The 13201-nt window shown below is 43.0% G+C and overlaps 1 protein-coding gene across 2 annotated transcripts in view; it reads right to left on the bottom strand.

Moving 5' to 3' along the window:
* MMD (monocyte to macrophage differentiation associated) overlaps window positions 1–13201 on the bottom strand; it is a 41283-nt gene that overhangs the window by 8662 nt on the left and 19420 nt on the right. The window contains exons 1-2 of one of the 2 annotated variants that reach the window (XM_005526705.3): window positions 8595–8706; window positions 2499–2580 (exon numbers count right to left, since the gene is read on the bottom strand). In XM_005526705.3, coding sequence (XP_005526762.1) covers window positions 2499–2580; window positions 8595–8623 — 111 coding nt within the window. In that variant the 5' untranslated portion in view covers window positions 8624–8706. Of the gene's footprint in view, window positions 1–2498; window positions 2581–8594; window positions 8707–13201 lie in introns of those variants that run through there. The other variant, XM_088065532.1, reaches the window with a different exon arrangement.

Here is a 13201-nt window from a genome sequence, read left to right as displayed (position 1 = left end):
CCCAACTTTTCATTTTAGGAGACAGTAACATGGAGTGGGAGACCCACAAGGAACTTGGGCTGTGCAACACACAGAGAGCAGAGAAACTGCTCAAACCAGTCAGTGGGAATGGAGACATTTTCATCAGAAGAGCCCTTCTGAAATTTTGATGATCCCTTCTTCCGTGCTCAAATGGCCTCCTAAATGCTCCAAGTCTCATTTTCTAAATATTTATACTACTTCTGTTTTTCCATGCACTTCACTAACCCAACCTGGAATACAGACTATCATTAATTTTAAGGATAGTTACTCCTTTTAAGGCAGTTGGAAGAAACATTTAAAGCAGTATAAAGCAAGCCATGTCCAAATTCTGAGGTTTCAACACAACAGAGTCTACCTTTTGTCTGATAAACCTTACATACAACAGAAAGCTTCATGGTGAAAAAGCCATCTCTGCCTCCAATTCTCACAACCTCTGCTTTCCTCTTGCACTGTTTCCTGCCTCTGAAGATACCAAATAGTTTTTTCTGTCTGTTTCAACTACTTTGCTGCTATTCCTGTCTCCCAGTGTCTGAAAGCAAGTCAATACTTCATTTAAAGCTAAAAAAAACAAAAAAAAAAACAAAGCAAGGCATTTAAAATAGCCTTAGAAGTAAGAAATTTGAAGATACCTTACTATGCCACACAAAGCTACCTCTTAAGTATTGTACCAAAAAGTTGTACCTGGGATTCTATACCCTCCTTTATCCTTATTTTTTTGTTGCTTGTTTGTTTTCTATTAAGCAGCTGCCATAAACTGATTCCTGTGTGTTTTTAAGTCCAAAACCAGATGAGATACCTACTGAGAAGTACAGCCACACTCAAAGTAGAAGTCAACTGCTTCCTGAATTGTGAATAAAAGTTTGTAATAAAAATATACTGGAGAACCGTTGTTGAATTCTCTTTTGTGGGATCATCAATGCCTAATTGAAAACTTGCAGTGTAATCTAGCAACAAAGACTCAGCCATTTCACCACCTAATGTTTAATAAGTCTGCAACACAAAGGAGATGAAAACATCCCCCCCCAGCCTTTTCTGTTCTTTCCTAGCTTAGACTCCCATTTCAAGACTTTCAATATTGATCAAAAGTCATTGCATATTTATTTTAACAGTTCATCATAGGTTTTAGCAGGTAGTTTGACTGCTCAGAAAGTAATTAGACAGCTCCACCACAAACTGCAGCCTACCAAAAAACACTGATCCACCTTGACTGTCACCTCCTGCTAGCAGTCAAGAGTAAAACATGCCTGTTTTTCAACTAGGTGAAAGCTGAAATTGCTAAGGAGCACAGCAATATCTCCCAGATATTTTGAAATCTAACTTTTTGGCCAGAGCAAACAAGATTTGCACAAGGATTATGAGATAAACTACGTATTTGTGCTAACTAACAGAATGTTGCTTCATTCCCTAGGCAAATAATCATATATTTACATAATGCTGTACATGAGATCCCTGGCTTAAGAACACAGAAGCTTCAGTCAACTTTATGTCTATATGCAAAACCAAGGTGATTCTGTTTTTACCAGCACCATGGAGCTGTATGTTGGTTATTTATGAAATACACACAAGGGATCTTTAAGAACAGAGCTCCTTCTAGAACTGAAGAGTCTTGGGCACTACTTTGAGCTTTCATATCTGCAGCTCACTCAGACACACTGGAGATAAGGGACTGAGGACAAAGTTAAACATACTTCAGATGTTTGGAGTTGAGGGATTGAGGAGACGCACAAGCTGCTTTTATAAAAGGGCAAATGCTATCTTAAAAAGCAAACAAACATTTTTAAGTCCTTTTCAAAGTGCCAGACAGCAAATTAAACTTCCTAATTACTAACAAAAAAAAAAAACAAAAACCCAAAGAGGACTGTTTTTGTTATTCTTTATGTGAATACCCTATATTCAAATCTACAGGAAGTCCTTACATTATGAAAATAAGGAAATACTTGAAATTTCAGCAGGGCTGTCAGCATTACTGGGGCCTCCTGCAAAATAGCAGATTTCTTAGAAGAGGGTAGAACAGAAGAATCAGTAGGTACCAGAATTAAAATATTCCAGCTATTGTAGCTCAGACAGTCTGATGAAGCCTTCCAATTTCTCACATGGATGAACCTTTCTTATATGTCCAGTTTACAATTTGCACAATATTATGTCAGCACATAATATCCACCTTGCAGGCTAACTTGTAGCGGCCTATACCCCCTTTACTACGGGCATCCTTTGACTCCAACAGAGGGAAATTATCAAGTTAAAGACCTGTAACATTGGTGAAAAGGAAATCTGGAGCTCCTAGAGATTCAGAACGTTACCAAACATCCAATTTTCTGTTACAGTTAACGCTTACATGCACAAAACCAGAGAGAGGCTGGAGATATGAACACAGTGAGGCAGAGGTAAGCATTTAGCAGTTCAAACCCACAAAAAATTATTAAAACATCTGGTTAAAAAAAAAAAAAAATAGGAAAAGAAGCCAGAGCTGTACTTACTGCATGTGTGTAACAGTTAGCAGCATGTTCATAGCATGTGGGCTTGTAGCGGCTGTTGGCTGGAGCTGGGTGGTTCATGAACCTGTTGAATAATTAAGAAGTACTTTTAGGAAAGTTACTAAAACATCTCTCTGAGTATCATGAAGGAAATAAAGGAATACTTCCAACCCAGTAGTGTTAAGAATTCTAAGTACAGACATGTTCAAAGTAACTGTAATTTAAATTGCAAGTTCTCCCAAGTAAAGTCTCTTACCAGACACACATGTTAAATAAATTCCTGTGTCTGCCTGGTGAAAGGGATGGGTATCTTTAATCAAGAGCTCACACACAGCAGTCAGACTCCCTCTTTTCTGACAGTTTGGTCAGATGAAAAATGAACTATTTCCTATTTAAATTACATAGTAAGAACTCAAATGATTCTTGAAATATGGAGTTCATCACAGCTGTCAGGGGTTACTCTTTTTTTAAGAAGCTCTTGAAACTGCAGCAATATTCCAGTTTGGAACACTTGAACACTTACTTTTTGACTCTGTAGTAAGCAATATTTGTGTTTGGAGCATGAAGTGGCTCATTTGTCCCAATCTCATGTCTGTAACCAAGATCCAAACATCCCCTACACAGGGATGATGAAAGGAGACTCTAATGGTCAGTTCCAAAGAATAAACATTTCAAGAGGTTTGCCATAGACATTCCCCCTTTTTCTCTAAGAAATTTCAAACATTCTAACAAACAAGCAATCACATCAAATACAGTCCATGCAAGCTGAACAGAATATGATGAAACCTGAGAAAGTTTTGGAAGATCTTGCCAATGCAAATGTTTCATTTGAGTGTATTAAAAAACCCAAACACTTGAGCTGTTCTGTTTGAACAATTTAAATCTGTGTAGGAACACCTGTAAAAGACACCACACATATATTCAACAGTCAAATGGAAGTTGTGAACTTCTCCAGCTCTGTCTGTTATCCCAGCACTGCTGACTGTCCTGCAAAAGTGATTATCTTCCACCAGTAATTCCACTTTACTCCAGGCTATTTTATAACTATGCACTGACAATTCATCAGGTATCCAAGAAGCCAGGAAGTGTCACAATAAATACAGAACACATCTGTATGCTCAGAGCAGAGAGCAGCTTTTGTTACCTAGATTTATACAAAAAGCTTGTTAGACAAACTTTGCTCCTTCCCCATGTCCTCCCTTGTTCAAATCAAAATGAGTCCTATTTTTATGACATCTATAAAATATTGGCTGGCCTCAAACCAGGGAAAAACAAACAAACAACTAAAAAAGTCCAGCCCAAATCTTACAGATGGCATAAGCAGTTCCAGATTTCTGGGATATTTCACTTGGTTTTCCTGACTGATTTATTGACTTGTAAACAATTTCTTTCTCAACTGATTCATGAAAATGTACCAGCATGGGGAAAATAACAATGTCATGATCCCCCCCAAAACAGTGGCAATTTCAAGAAACAGTTTCATTGCTACTAATACAAAGGCTAAGAAAAATGTTGATTTAATTCACAGACACCGAATATAAATGGTTGTTAGCAAATTAATAACCATGCAGGAGTTAATATAAGGTTAAAAATTGCGATTTTTTTGTCAGTGACAAATGGCACCTTGCTCTCCTCTCCAAGAAGACAATGACACTGTCATCACAAAGGCTCACAGAATATTTGGAAAATTACTTTTTTCCCAGTGCTTGTATGTCTTCAACAGCTGCTGAACACCATCTCTGCATTCTCGAAAGATGGAACATTCAGTTTGCTCAGTTCTGCTTCCAAGTTAGGAAAACATTTAAAAATAAAAGCATCTGTTGGCTCAGCGAGTGGCTAGGCTTGGACTGCCCTTGTCCAACTCCATAAATTCAAAGTCATGGGAAACTTTCCACTTATCACATCTAAAATATTATTACATTTCTCTGTGGTGGCACCTTGGAAGTCTCACAAGAAGTAAAAAATAAAAAAAAAGTCAAACTGACTCAAACCTGAAGAACCAAAAGGAATAAACTTATACTCTGTAGATGCTTTATAATTCCTGTTGTTCCAAATTCATATATAAGATACTATTATCATATAAAAATCTACAAATAATTGATGCCTCCTGGGATCTTCTATTATCCAACATTAGATTATTTTTAATTTTTTTTTCCTTTTTCTCAGTAGGAAATACACTGCATCTTTCTAAAGCAGTAACATTGGATCTAGGAGTAATGTTAGATTTTAGAACTATGAACCAACGCTTTAGAAATTAGGACCTCTTACTGTCATTAATTTAAAGACATTTATTAGCCCTAGAACAGAACACAAAGACAGTAACAAATCTATCCTTGTTCTGTTACCTACACAAAGAGTTGGGGTTTTTTTTCCCTCTCTTGTTTGTGGCAGCACAGGAATGCTGCAAATATTCTGCACCAGGGCTCCAGCAGAACCCCAGCATTAGCAACACCTCACCCAGCCCTTCACCTCAGTGTTTATACCAATAACACCAACAGCACCAGTGTGTTTTGGCAGAAGTGCTCAGCTTTACCTCTGCCTTGCAGAAATGCGTCTCACAATGCCCCAACACCAACTCTGCCAAACTTCTGAAGGACCTGCAGCTGTCCCTTCTGAGAGGGATTGCCTTCAACAGGCTGCAGAGCCTGATGCTAAACGCTGGAAATCATTTGCTCAGGTCACTGCTCACAGGCAATGGGCTTAGTAAAGCAAAGTTTCAGTTAGTACCCTCTGCCTTTTGATAATTAACTATTTATAAACGTTATCAGGAACAACTTCAGAGGGAGGGTCATTAACAAGATGGTTGGAAGGGCAATAATGCCAGCCAGTGCTTCTCTGGAGTTTGTTTCATTTCCAGCTTGACAGTTTAGGCTGAATGTCTTAAGAAACAGATATTAATTTTGAAAACAGCTGCTCTGTGATATTACTAATGTGCTCATCAAAACCAGGAAAATTATTTTGACACACACTGTTAAAGTCAGTCATATACTCCTGCAGTTATAGACACGTATGACATAGCAACACAAAGGCAGAAGAACGAGGTTGCAGACTTATTCACATTTTAGAGGCAAAACAGCTCTGTTCTTTCTTAAAGATAAATAAATAAATAAGCAAATAAACCCCATGCCACCACCAACAATGGATGCTTCTTGTTTCTTTGTGAACACTGCAACACAGGGACATTGTTCTTTCTCCTACCTACAGGTCACGTTTGCTTCTTCTAGAAAAGATAATTTTGGGAATTATAATCTCACCTTTCTAGAAGTGAAAGTTCAGTAAAGAGCATTCAGATGCTGTTTACTCCTAAACAAAGGCTCTCTATAACACAGCCATTAAGGTTATTATCAAATGCAGGACAGTCTGATAAAGTCACACTGAACTGGACTACAGTTTACAGGAAATGTCTTTAATTGAAGCATTTTTGACTCTCTAGAAAATCTCTAATGTATTCTTTAATAGAAGATCTGGTGAAACCAGAGTCATTTAATCAGATGATATGCAGCACATCTCACAAGGATGCATAAATACTTCTCCATTTAAGATACTGACAATCCAAAATATCTATGATAAAATATTAATGCCTCCAATACCAGAGTAAGAAATTTCTGAAATTAAGAGACTAAGGACTGCTTGCAGCCAGCCAGGAGAGCAGAATGCTTTCACACTGAACTGAGCTGTGCGTTCCTTTTCACAATTTAAATTCTCAATGCTCAGGATCTGCTCAAGGCCAAGGAAGTCCAAGATTCGGAATTTCACAGCAAACAAACAACTTTTGATGAACATATTCCCAATACAAGCAGAAAAAAGGTATTGAGAGAGACATACAGCAATTTAAAACGAGGGAAGACACTCATAGCCCTCCCTTCACAGTACTTGATCTTTGATCTTGAAATACTTCAAATATTTTAAATACTAACCATACAGACTGATCCATCCTTCGTGACAGACCCTGATCTCAAGCTCCTATTCATTCCCAAGGAACAGATGCTGTATGTTTCCCAGAGATTCCAGAATTAAGAGAAGATAGTATTTGGGAGACAAAGCAGAAGGAAAATCCAAAGGTTCTTAATGCTTTGTTTTTGCATGCAAAGCCAGCTTAGAAAAATAAATTACAGAACCCCAAATCCTTTGAACATATCTGTATGACATTTGTCTGGCATCACAGCAAGCTTAGACCCCAAACTGCAGAAGGGAAATCAAATCTTGCCTTACTGATGATTCCCATCTGCTTAATGAATTATTGTCTAAGCATGAAGCAAAATGTCAGTAAAAACAGCAAGCACTGATAATGGCCTCAAAGATCTGGATTTTTTTAGTCTTTTCAGGAAGTATATTTCCTTTATTCAGCTCAAAAGACCTCATATGTCCTTTGACCACCTTAAAAGTAGATTGCCCCTCTTTGTGTCTTTCTTTCTTTGTGCTTTCCAGCAACAGAAGCAATTTAGACCTAATAAACCACAAATAACAGCATATGAGAAACTGCAACAAGGTGGGCGTAAATCCACAAAACTGGCAGTAGCATTCATCAAATGGGGTTAAAAATTGCTTCATTATCTAAATATATGCTTCAGAATCTAGGATGTTATCTAGGCTCTTTGTTTTCAAGAGGAAAACAAAAAAAAGATTACAAGCAGGTCAAAACAGATTTGCACTACATTTTCCTGATGACCATTTAGATTAGATTTTGAAGAGAAACTAAAGGATTTATAAAAAGCTTGCTTGCTTTGACCAAATTGGCTGGTATTTCCTTGAAAATACATCTTCCTCTGCACTAGGCACCTTCCTTCCTGGATTTGACAATATCTAGCTGTCGTTTGTAACTGTTCACATAATCTTTACTATCACCAAGCATCCGAGGCACAGAAATAATTCAGATCAGTGCAGAAGCAATTCCCTTATTTGGAAATATCAGTGAAATCACATGCTGTGTGAAGGTTCATGTACTTACAGCATGATACTAAAGATAAAAGGAAACCTGCAATACTCTGAGAATCCACAAACAACTCTGCTATCATTGGGTCATGGAAAAAAGTGCCTGTGCATCCCACTGACAAAGCCTCCCCGGCCTTCTGGCAAGTATGAAAGGCGGCAATTCAAGCAAAAAGTGGCAGCAATCACAAGTCACCCCAGGTGCTGCAGCACATCTGAGCTCAGGGGCAAGAGACCAAGCCAACGAGGTGTGGGCTAGCATAGAAACCACGTCCAACGGCGTTCATATTTTCTTCTTTCAGTTTTATTTCCTTTTAATACTTAGGTTTCAGTTTCTTGAGCAAGTTGGTGAGAGGAGAGCAGGGCACGACAGCTCTCAGGTGGCCTCACCCAGGAGATGTCCCACTGTCCATCAACATTTACCGGCCTGGCGCCTGGACTCTGGGCAATGAAGAACCAAAGCCCACAGATGTTTATCCAAGAACCACGACTGCAGTTACCCAATCGACCTCCCAGTGAACGTGAGCAGCAACCTGAAGCTGAATGAGGGCTGATTTTTAAGCAGAAAAAGCATAGATTTAGATTGGATACTAGGAAGAAATTCTTCCCTGTGAGGGTGCTGAGGCCCTGTCACAGAGAAGCTTTGGCTGTCCCATCCCTGGAAATGTCCAAGGCCAGGTTGGGCAAGCCTTGGAACAACCTGATCTAGCGCAAGGTACCGCTGGCCCATGGCAGGGGGAGGAATGAGATGAGCTTTAAGGCGCTTCCAACCCAGAGCATTCAGTGATTCCATGGTAGTCAATGCGCCCTCGGAGGCAGCAGAAGAAGGAGCTCCGTGGCCCTCCGAGGCCACACGGAGCCGGCCGGTGCTGACCCAGCCCGGCCCAGGAGCCACAGGTCGGGCCCCGCGATGCGCGGCTGTCACCCGGCCGGATGCACGAACCTTCACCCATTTAACAGCGGCGATGAACGAAAGCACCAACAAAAGACCCTCCTCACCCCTCCCCGTTCGCATCCCCCGGGACCTCGCTGCCCTCCTCGCCCGCTACCAGCGAGAAAACCTCGGCTCTCCCACCCACCCTTCGCCCCGGCCGGCGGTCCCATCCCGCGGGGAGCGGCTCGGGTAGGGAGGGGGAATCCCATCCCCGCCGGGGGTCGCGGCGAGCTCACCTCCGGAACCGCTCCCGGAGCCGCCGCATGGGTCCGGGGCGGGGGGTCGGGCCGGGGGGCTGCGGGCGGCTCCGGGGGCGGCTCGGGCCGGGCTCCGGGCCCGCGCTGGCGGGCGCGCGGGGGCGGCGGGCAGGACGGCGGGCGCCGGGGGGGCTGAGCGCGGAGCCGGGCGGGCGGCGGCCGCTTTAACCGGCCCCGGCTCCGCGCAGCCCCCGCCCCGGCCCGCCCACCGCGGCCCGGCCCCGCCGCCGAGCGCCAGGGGGGCCGGCCGGAGCGGGAGCCGGCGGCATCGGCCGCTGAGAGATGGGGCCGGGCGGCTGAGCCGCGGTGGCAGCGAGGAACGGGGTCGGGGGGGCAGCGGGGTGGCAGCGGGGAACGGGGCTCGGGGGGGCAGCCGGGGGGGCAGCGGGGAATGGGGCTCGGGGGGAGCGCCGGGTGGCAGCGGGAGCCGCGGCCTGGCTCCCGAGGGTGGCCGGGCCGAGCCGGGGTTCCGGGAAGCAGTGGATGGCGGCGGTGCCGGGGCTGGCGGTGCACAGGGCCCGGCTGCAGCTCTTCCCGCAGCCCCGCAGGGAAATGGAGCAGTGAGGGGGACTGGGGGGGACGGCGGTTCAATGGGCATTGTCTCAGTTCGTTCCTCGCTTCCTCTTCCCGGTCTGGGAAGAGGCTGTAGCAGCCTTTGTGCGAGGGATTCGGCTCAGACTGACCCGGGTGACTTCACCCACCCATGGTCCGTGGGGCCCATCTCGGGCACAGGAGAGCGCAGCAAAACGCCGTGGCTTTGCTGTCACATAATCCTGCACATGGGATCATTTACTCCGCTCCAAATCGAGGTTGCAGTGGCCATACTGCGTGTGATAAACTGGCTGGTAGCGTTCCCCTGTCTCTATGCCTTAATCTTACCTACTCAAACCTAATTTTGCCAAGCAAGGGTTATTTCATTAAGTGAAGGGACCATGTAAAGCGTATTTCCATAAGGTGAACGTGGTATTGCCTTGTACAGTACAAATCAGGGCACGAATTAGGAGAATATTAGGTTTTATTCACGCTATTTTTCTAATCTAATATCTTGTTTACAGTGGGATTTTGAATAGTTCCAGCCCTCAACAAAAGTGATTAGTAGAGGCACACCAAAGCAAACCATGGGTTTAGACAAATAAACCATGCGCAGTGTCAACACCTTTCATGGTAGGACTAAGACACAGGATCTGTTGGCAGCTGAGCTGTGGTTTGTAAGTCATCTCCCAAGCTAAACGTGTCACCTGTGCTAGGTAACCACCTCCAGCACAGGGATGTGTGAGCGACACAGCTTGGCTGCAAGTCAGGCTCAATCTGACTGTTCATGGCTCAGCCCCAGTCGCCAGCTGTTCCCTGGTGCCAGCAGTGAGCAAAGGGTTAGGTGGTAACAGTTCTGTAAACTGCTGTGGCAAGACTTGTCCCTCAGTTTCTGTAGCTCAGAATAAGCTCTTCTAATATGAATTGCAGATTTTGTTCACAGGGGCTTGCTTGCTGCTAGGATAGGTGAGGCTGGGCCAGAAGACTTGTGCAGACAGACTTGTGCTAACCCTGAAATGCAGAGCCAAGCTAGTTCCCTGAGAAATACTCCCATTAATCTTAGTGAGATATGACTGTTAATATGTTGGTACAATCTGCCATGTGATTTAACAGTGTCACCGGTAATAAAGTTTCATATAGCCTATGTTATCTGTTAATCCAAAAGGAGCAAAGTTTGAGGATGCTGCTGAAGAGCCCAGACCTTCACACAGCTGCACTTCAACAGCTGAAGTGCCAGCAGCGTCCCAATATCCTGGTTTTATATTGATGTAGGGATTGTGGTGGTGCAGCTGCCTTCCTGCTCAGTGCCACACACCCATCCTTGCATTCCTCTGCAACTCCCCCAGTAGTTTGCTCTTTCAGGCTGTAGAAATGTTCTGGAACATGTGCACACCATGACTGGAAGGCTGGCTGCTTTGTGACTCTGGCAAAAAGCTGGGCTGGCTCCTGTAAAAAGAGTGCACTGACACCTTCAAAGGTGCACACAGAGGTGTTGCATCTTGTCTCTATCTCCTCTCATTCCCTCTGGTCCTCTTGGAACTGTTTCTTCTACCTTCTCCCAAGCCACTGTTGTTTTCATTTCCTTCCCTGCTGCCTTGGACATTTGATCTAGACTTTACTTGGAAATGTGTCACAGTTTTTCTCCTCACTGTTTTCAAAGCTTGTTTTTCCGCCTTTGTTCTGTGGACACAGATCTCAAACTTCCTGTTGCTGGAGCATCAAAGATATACAGATTCAAGATACAGTAAAAAAATAAAAAAATCACTGTTCAGACTTGTTTACTTGGAATGAAAATAAGAACATTCATATCATGCAGCTTGACTGAGTAGAACCAGGTTAAGAACACCCCAACCATCATGACAGTGGTGATTAAATTGGAAGATTGGAAGATTTTTTACTGGAAGTCTGTGTCTATTAAGGAGAGCACTGAATTACTCAGCTCAGGTATTGTTAGAGCAGTTCTGACCAATAACATATTTTTAGTACCAGTGACTCTTGTTGAACTCATCTCTGTAATTGCTTTTGATGATCAAATGAATCAGAGCACCTTAAAAAAATTCTCAATAAAAGAAACCCCTAATTATGGACTAAGGAACCATTAAGTCTAAATCCTAAAAACTGGCATTCAACATACAAGATTAAGGAAGCAAAAACCTTATTCGTTTGGTTACTCTTATTTACAAAATAAGGAGAACCAGAACCTTCAAATACCTGAAGCAGTCTTAATTAAAAACATTCTGAAGACTAGAAATATGTCATTGTGCACTCAGCCAGAAATGCATTTTAATAAATGAGTCAATTACAAGAAGGGTGAAAACTTTTCTCAATGAATGCATTACTGCTGTGGGGCCCAGTTATGTCGTGTGCCTGGAAGGAGCAACATACTGAACATGAACGGCCAAAGGCTGATTAATAAGACAATTAACCTATTAATTTTTTTTCATGGGACAAAGAGACTTTAGTTCTGTAAGATATTTGTAAAATGGGTTTCCAAAATGAACCAGGCAATCCCAGTGTGATACCAAACAGACACGCATTGGATACCTCATAGATATTTGCATAGCAAATCTGTTACTAATTCCAGTTCTTGACACTCACACATACATGAGCTGAGTGGTTTGCCCTTATTATTTTTAGGTCAAATTTTAACCATGTACAATCTCCTGCCAGCCCTTCACAAGCACTGTCTACTTGTCTAGAGATGAAGGAGTTTGTACTCCTGGACTATTGATGAGCATTAAACTGTCACATAAGGACATACTGAATTCTGAAAGAGACATCAAATATCTATATAGGATATACAAATATCCTATATGTATATCCTATATGTATTTATATCAATATATGTATAGGATGTCCCAAAGAGGGACACAGAACTGGGGTCTGTGGTTTTCTTTGCATTGCAAAATCATCCTGTGTTGTACAAATCCATCAAATGAATAGGCAGGATTTGCTGAAAGCTTCCTTTTCCCCACCCAAGATGAAAAATGTAATTGCCAGTGGGATGCCGGCCGTGAATGAGATTCTGTCAAGAGGTTGTATTGCTAAAAGTAAACATCCTGCACAAAAGCTGAGTTTCTTTTGGCCACTTGGTACAGATGAGTTCTTATTCTAAGCCTGCACAATAACCAGTCCCGTGATTTATTAAACAGATAACAGAGAAGCAGTTCCTCAGTTGCCAAAATGCATGTATTAGTGACAAGACACTGCTAATGCTCCCAGCTACTCACTTTTTGGAGCTGGCAGCAGTGATGGGCTGGCTTCAGAGGCAGCAGAGCAGGACACCATGGCTCAGTGGTTAAATGCAGTGGGGAGGGAGCAGAGCAGCCCAGGCCTTAGTGAGGCACAGGAAATGGGTTTGGCAGGTGAAACTCCACTCCTGGTCTACACTGGAGAGTAAATCAAGCATTTGGGGTAAATAAGGGGGAAAAAAGTACCCCTCTGCTTTCTTTTGACTTCATAACAAACAGAACATGAGGCTCTAGCCTTGCTGTTTTAGGGGTGTGCATGATAATGGAGGAAGGTGGGGGTTTCATTAAGGTTTGATTTAGAAGCTTTAGTGGTAAAGCTCTTTCCATTTCTTGGATTTAGAGAATACAGGCTTTGGGCTTTGTTAGCATGTTCAAGGACGTGTGGCAGCAGAACTACCCTGTAAAAAGTTTATGCTCTGGGTCCTGCAGACAGCATGGATATAGCTTTTTTTTTCCTTGCTGCAAACTGACCCAGATTTCTGCTTTATTTGACAGTCTTTTTGAGCATAGTGTGAAGGAGAAGCATCGCTTCTGGAAATGCGTGTCAATGGTCTTGTGAAATGAGCGTCTCTCCCTCAGCCTTCCCCTAGTCTAATTAATAAGGTCATCCCAATGAAGGCAGGCTTATAAATAGCTTTCCAAACAGTAATGGAATTAGTTCTGGCCTGGACAACATTTCCAGGGTGACACAGGTATCGAAGAAGGGTTGGCTCCTTGGCACAGACAGCCACTTACAGTAGGAAATATTGAACCATAAACATTTACCTGATGTCCCAGCTCTTGCTGCCAGCACTAAACCTGAAA

This window comes from Pseudopodoces humilis, chromosome 21 (genome assembly GCF_049639895.1).
Source record: "Pseudopodoces humilis isolate 2021_Gansu_Grassland_sample_001 chromosome 21, ASM4963989v1, whole genome shotgun sequence".
Lineage (NCBI taxonomy): Eukaryota > Metazoa > Chordata > Aves > Passeriformes > Paridae > Pseudopodoces > Pseudopodoces humilis.
This window is presented reverse-complemented; position numbering and strand designations above follow the sequence as displayed.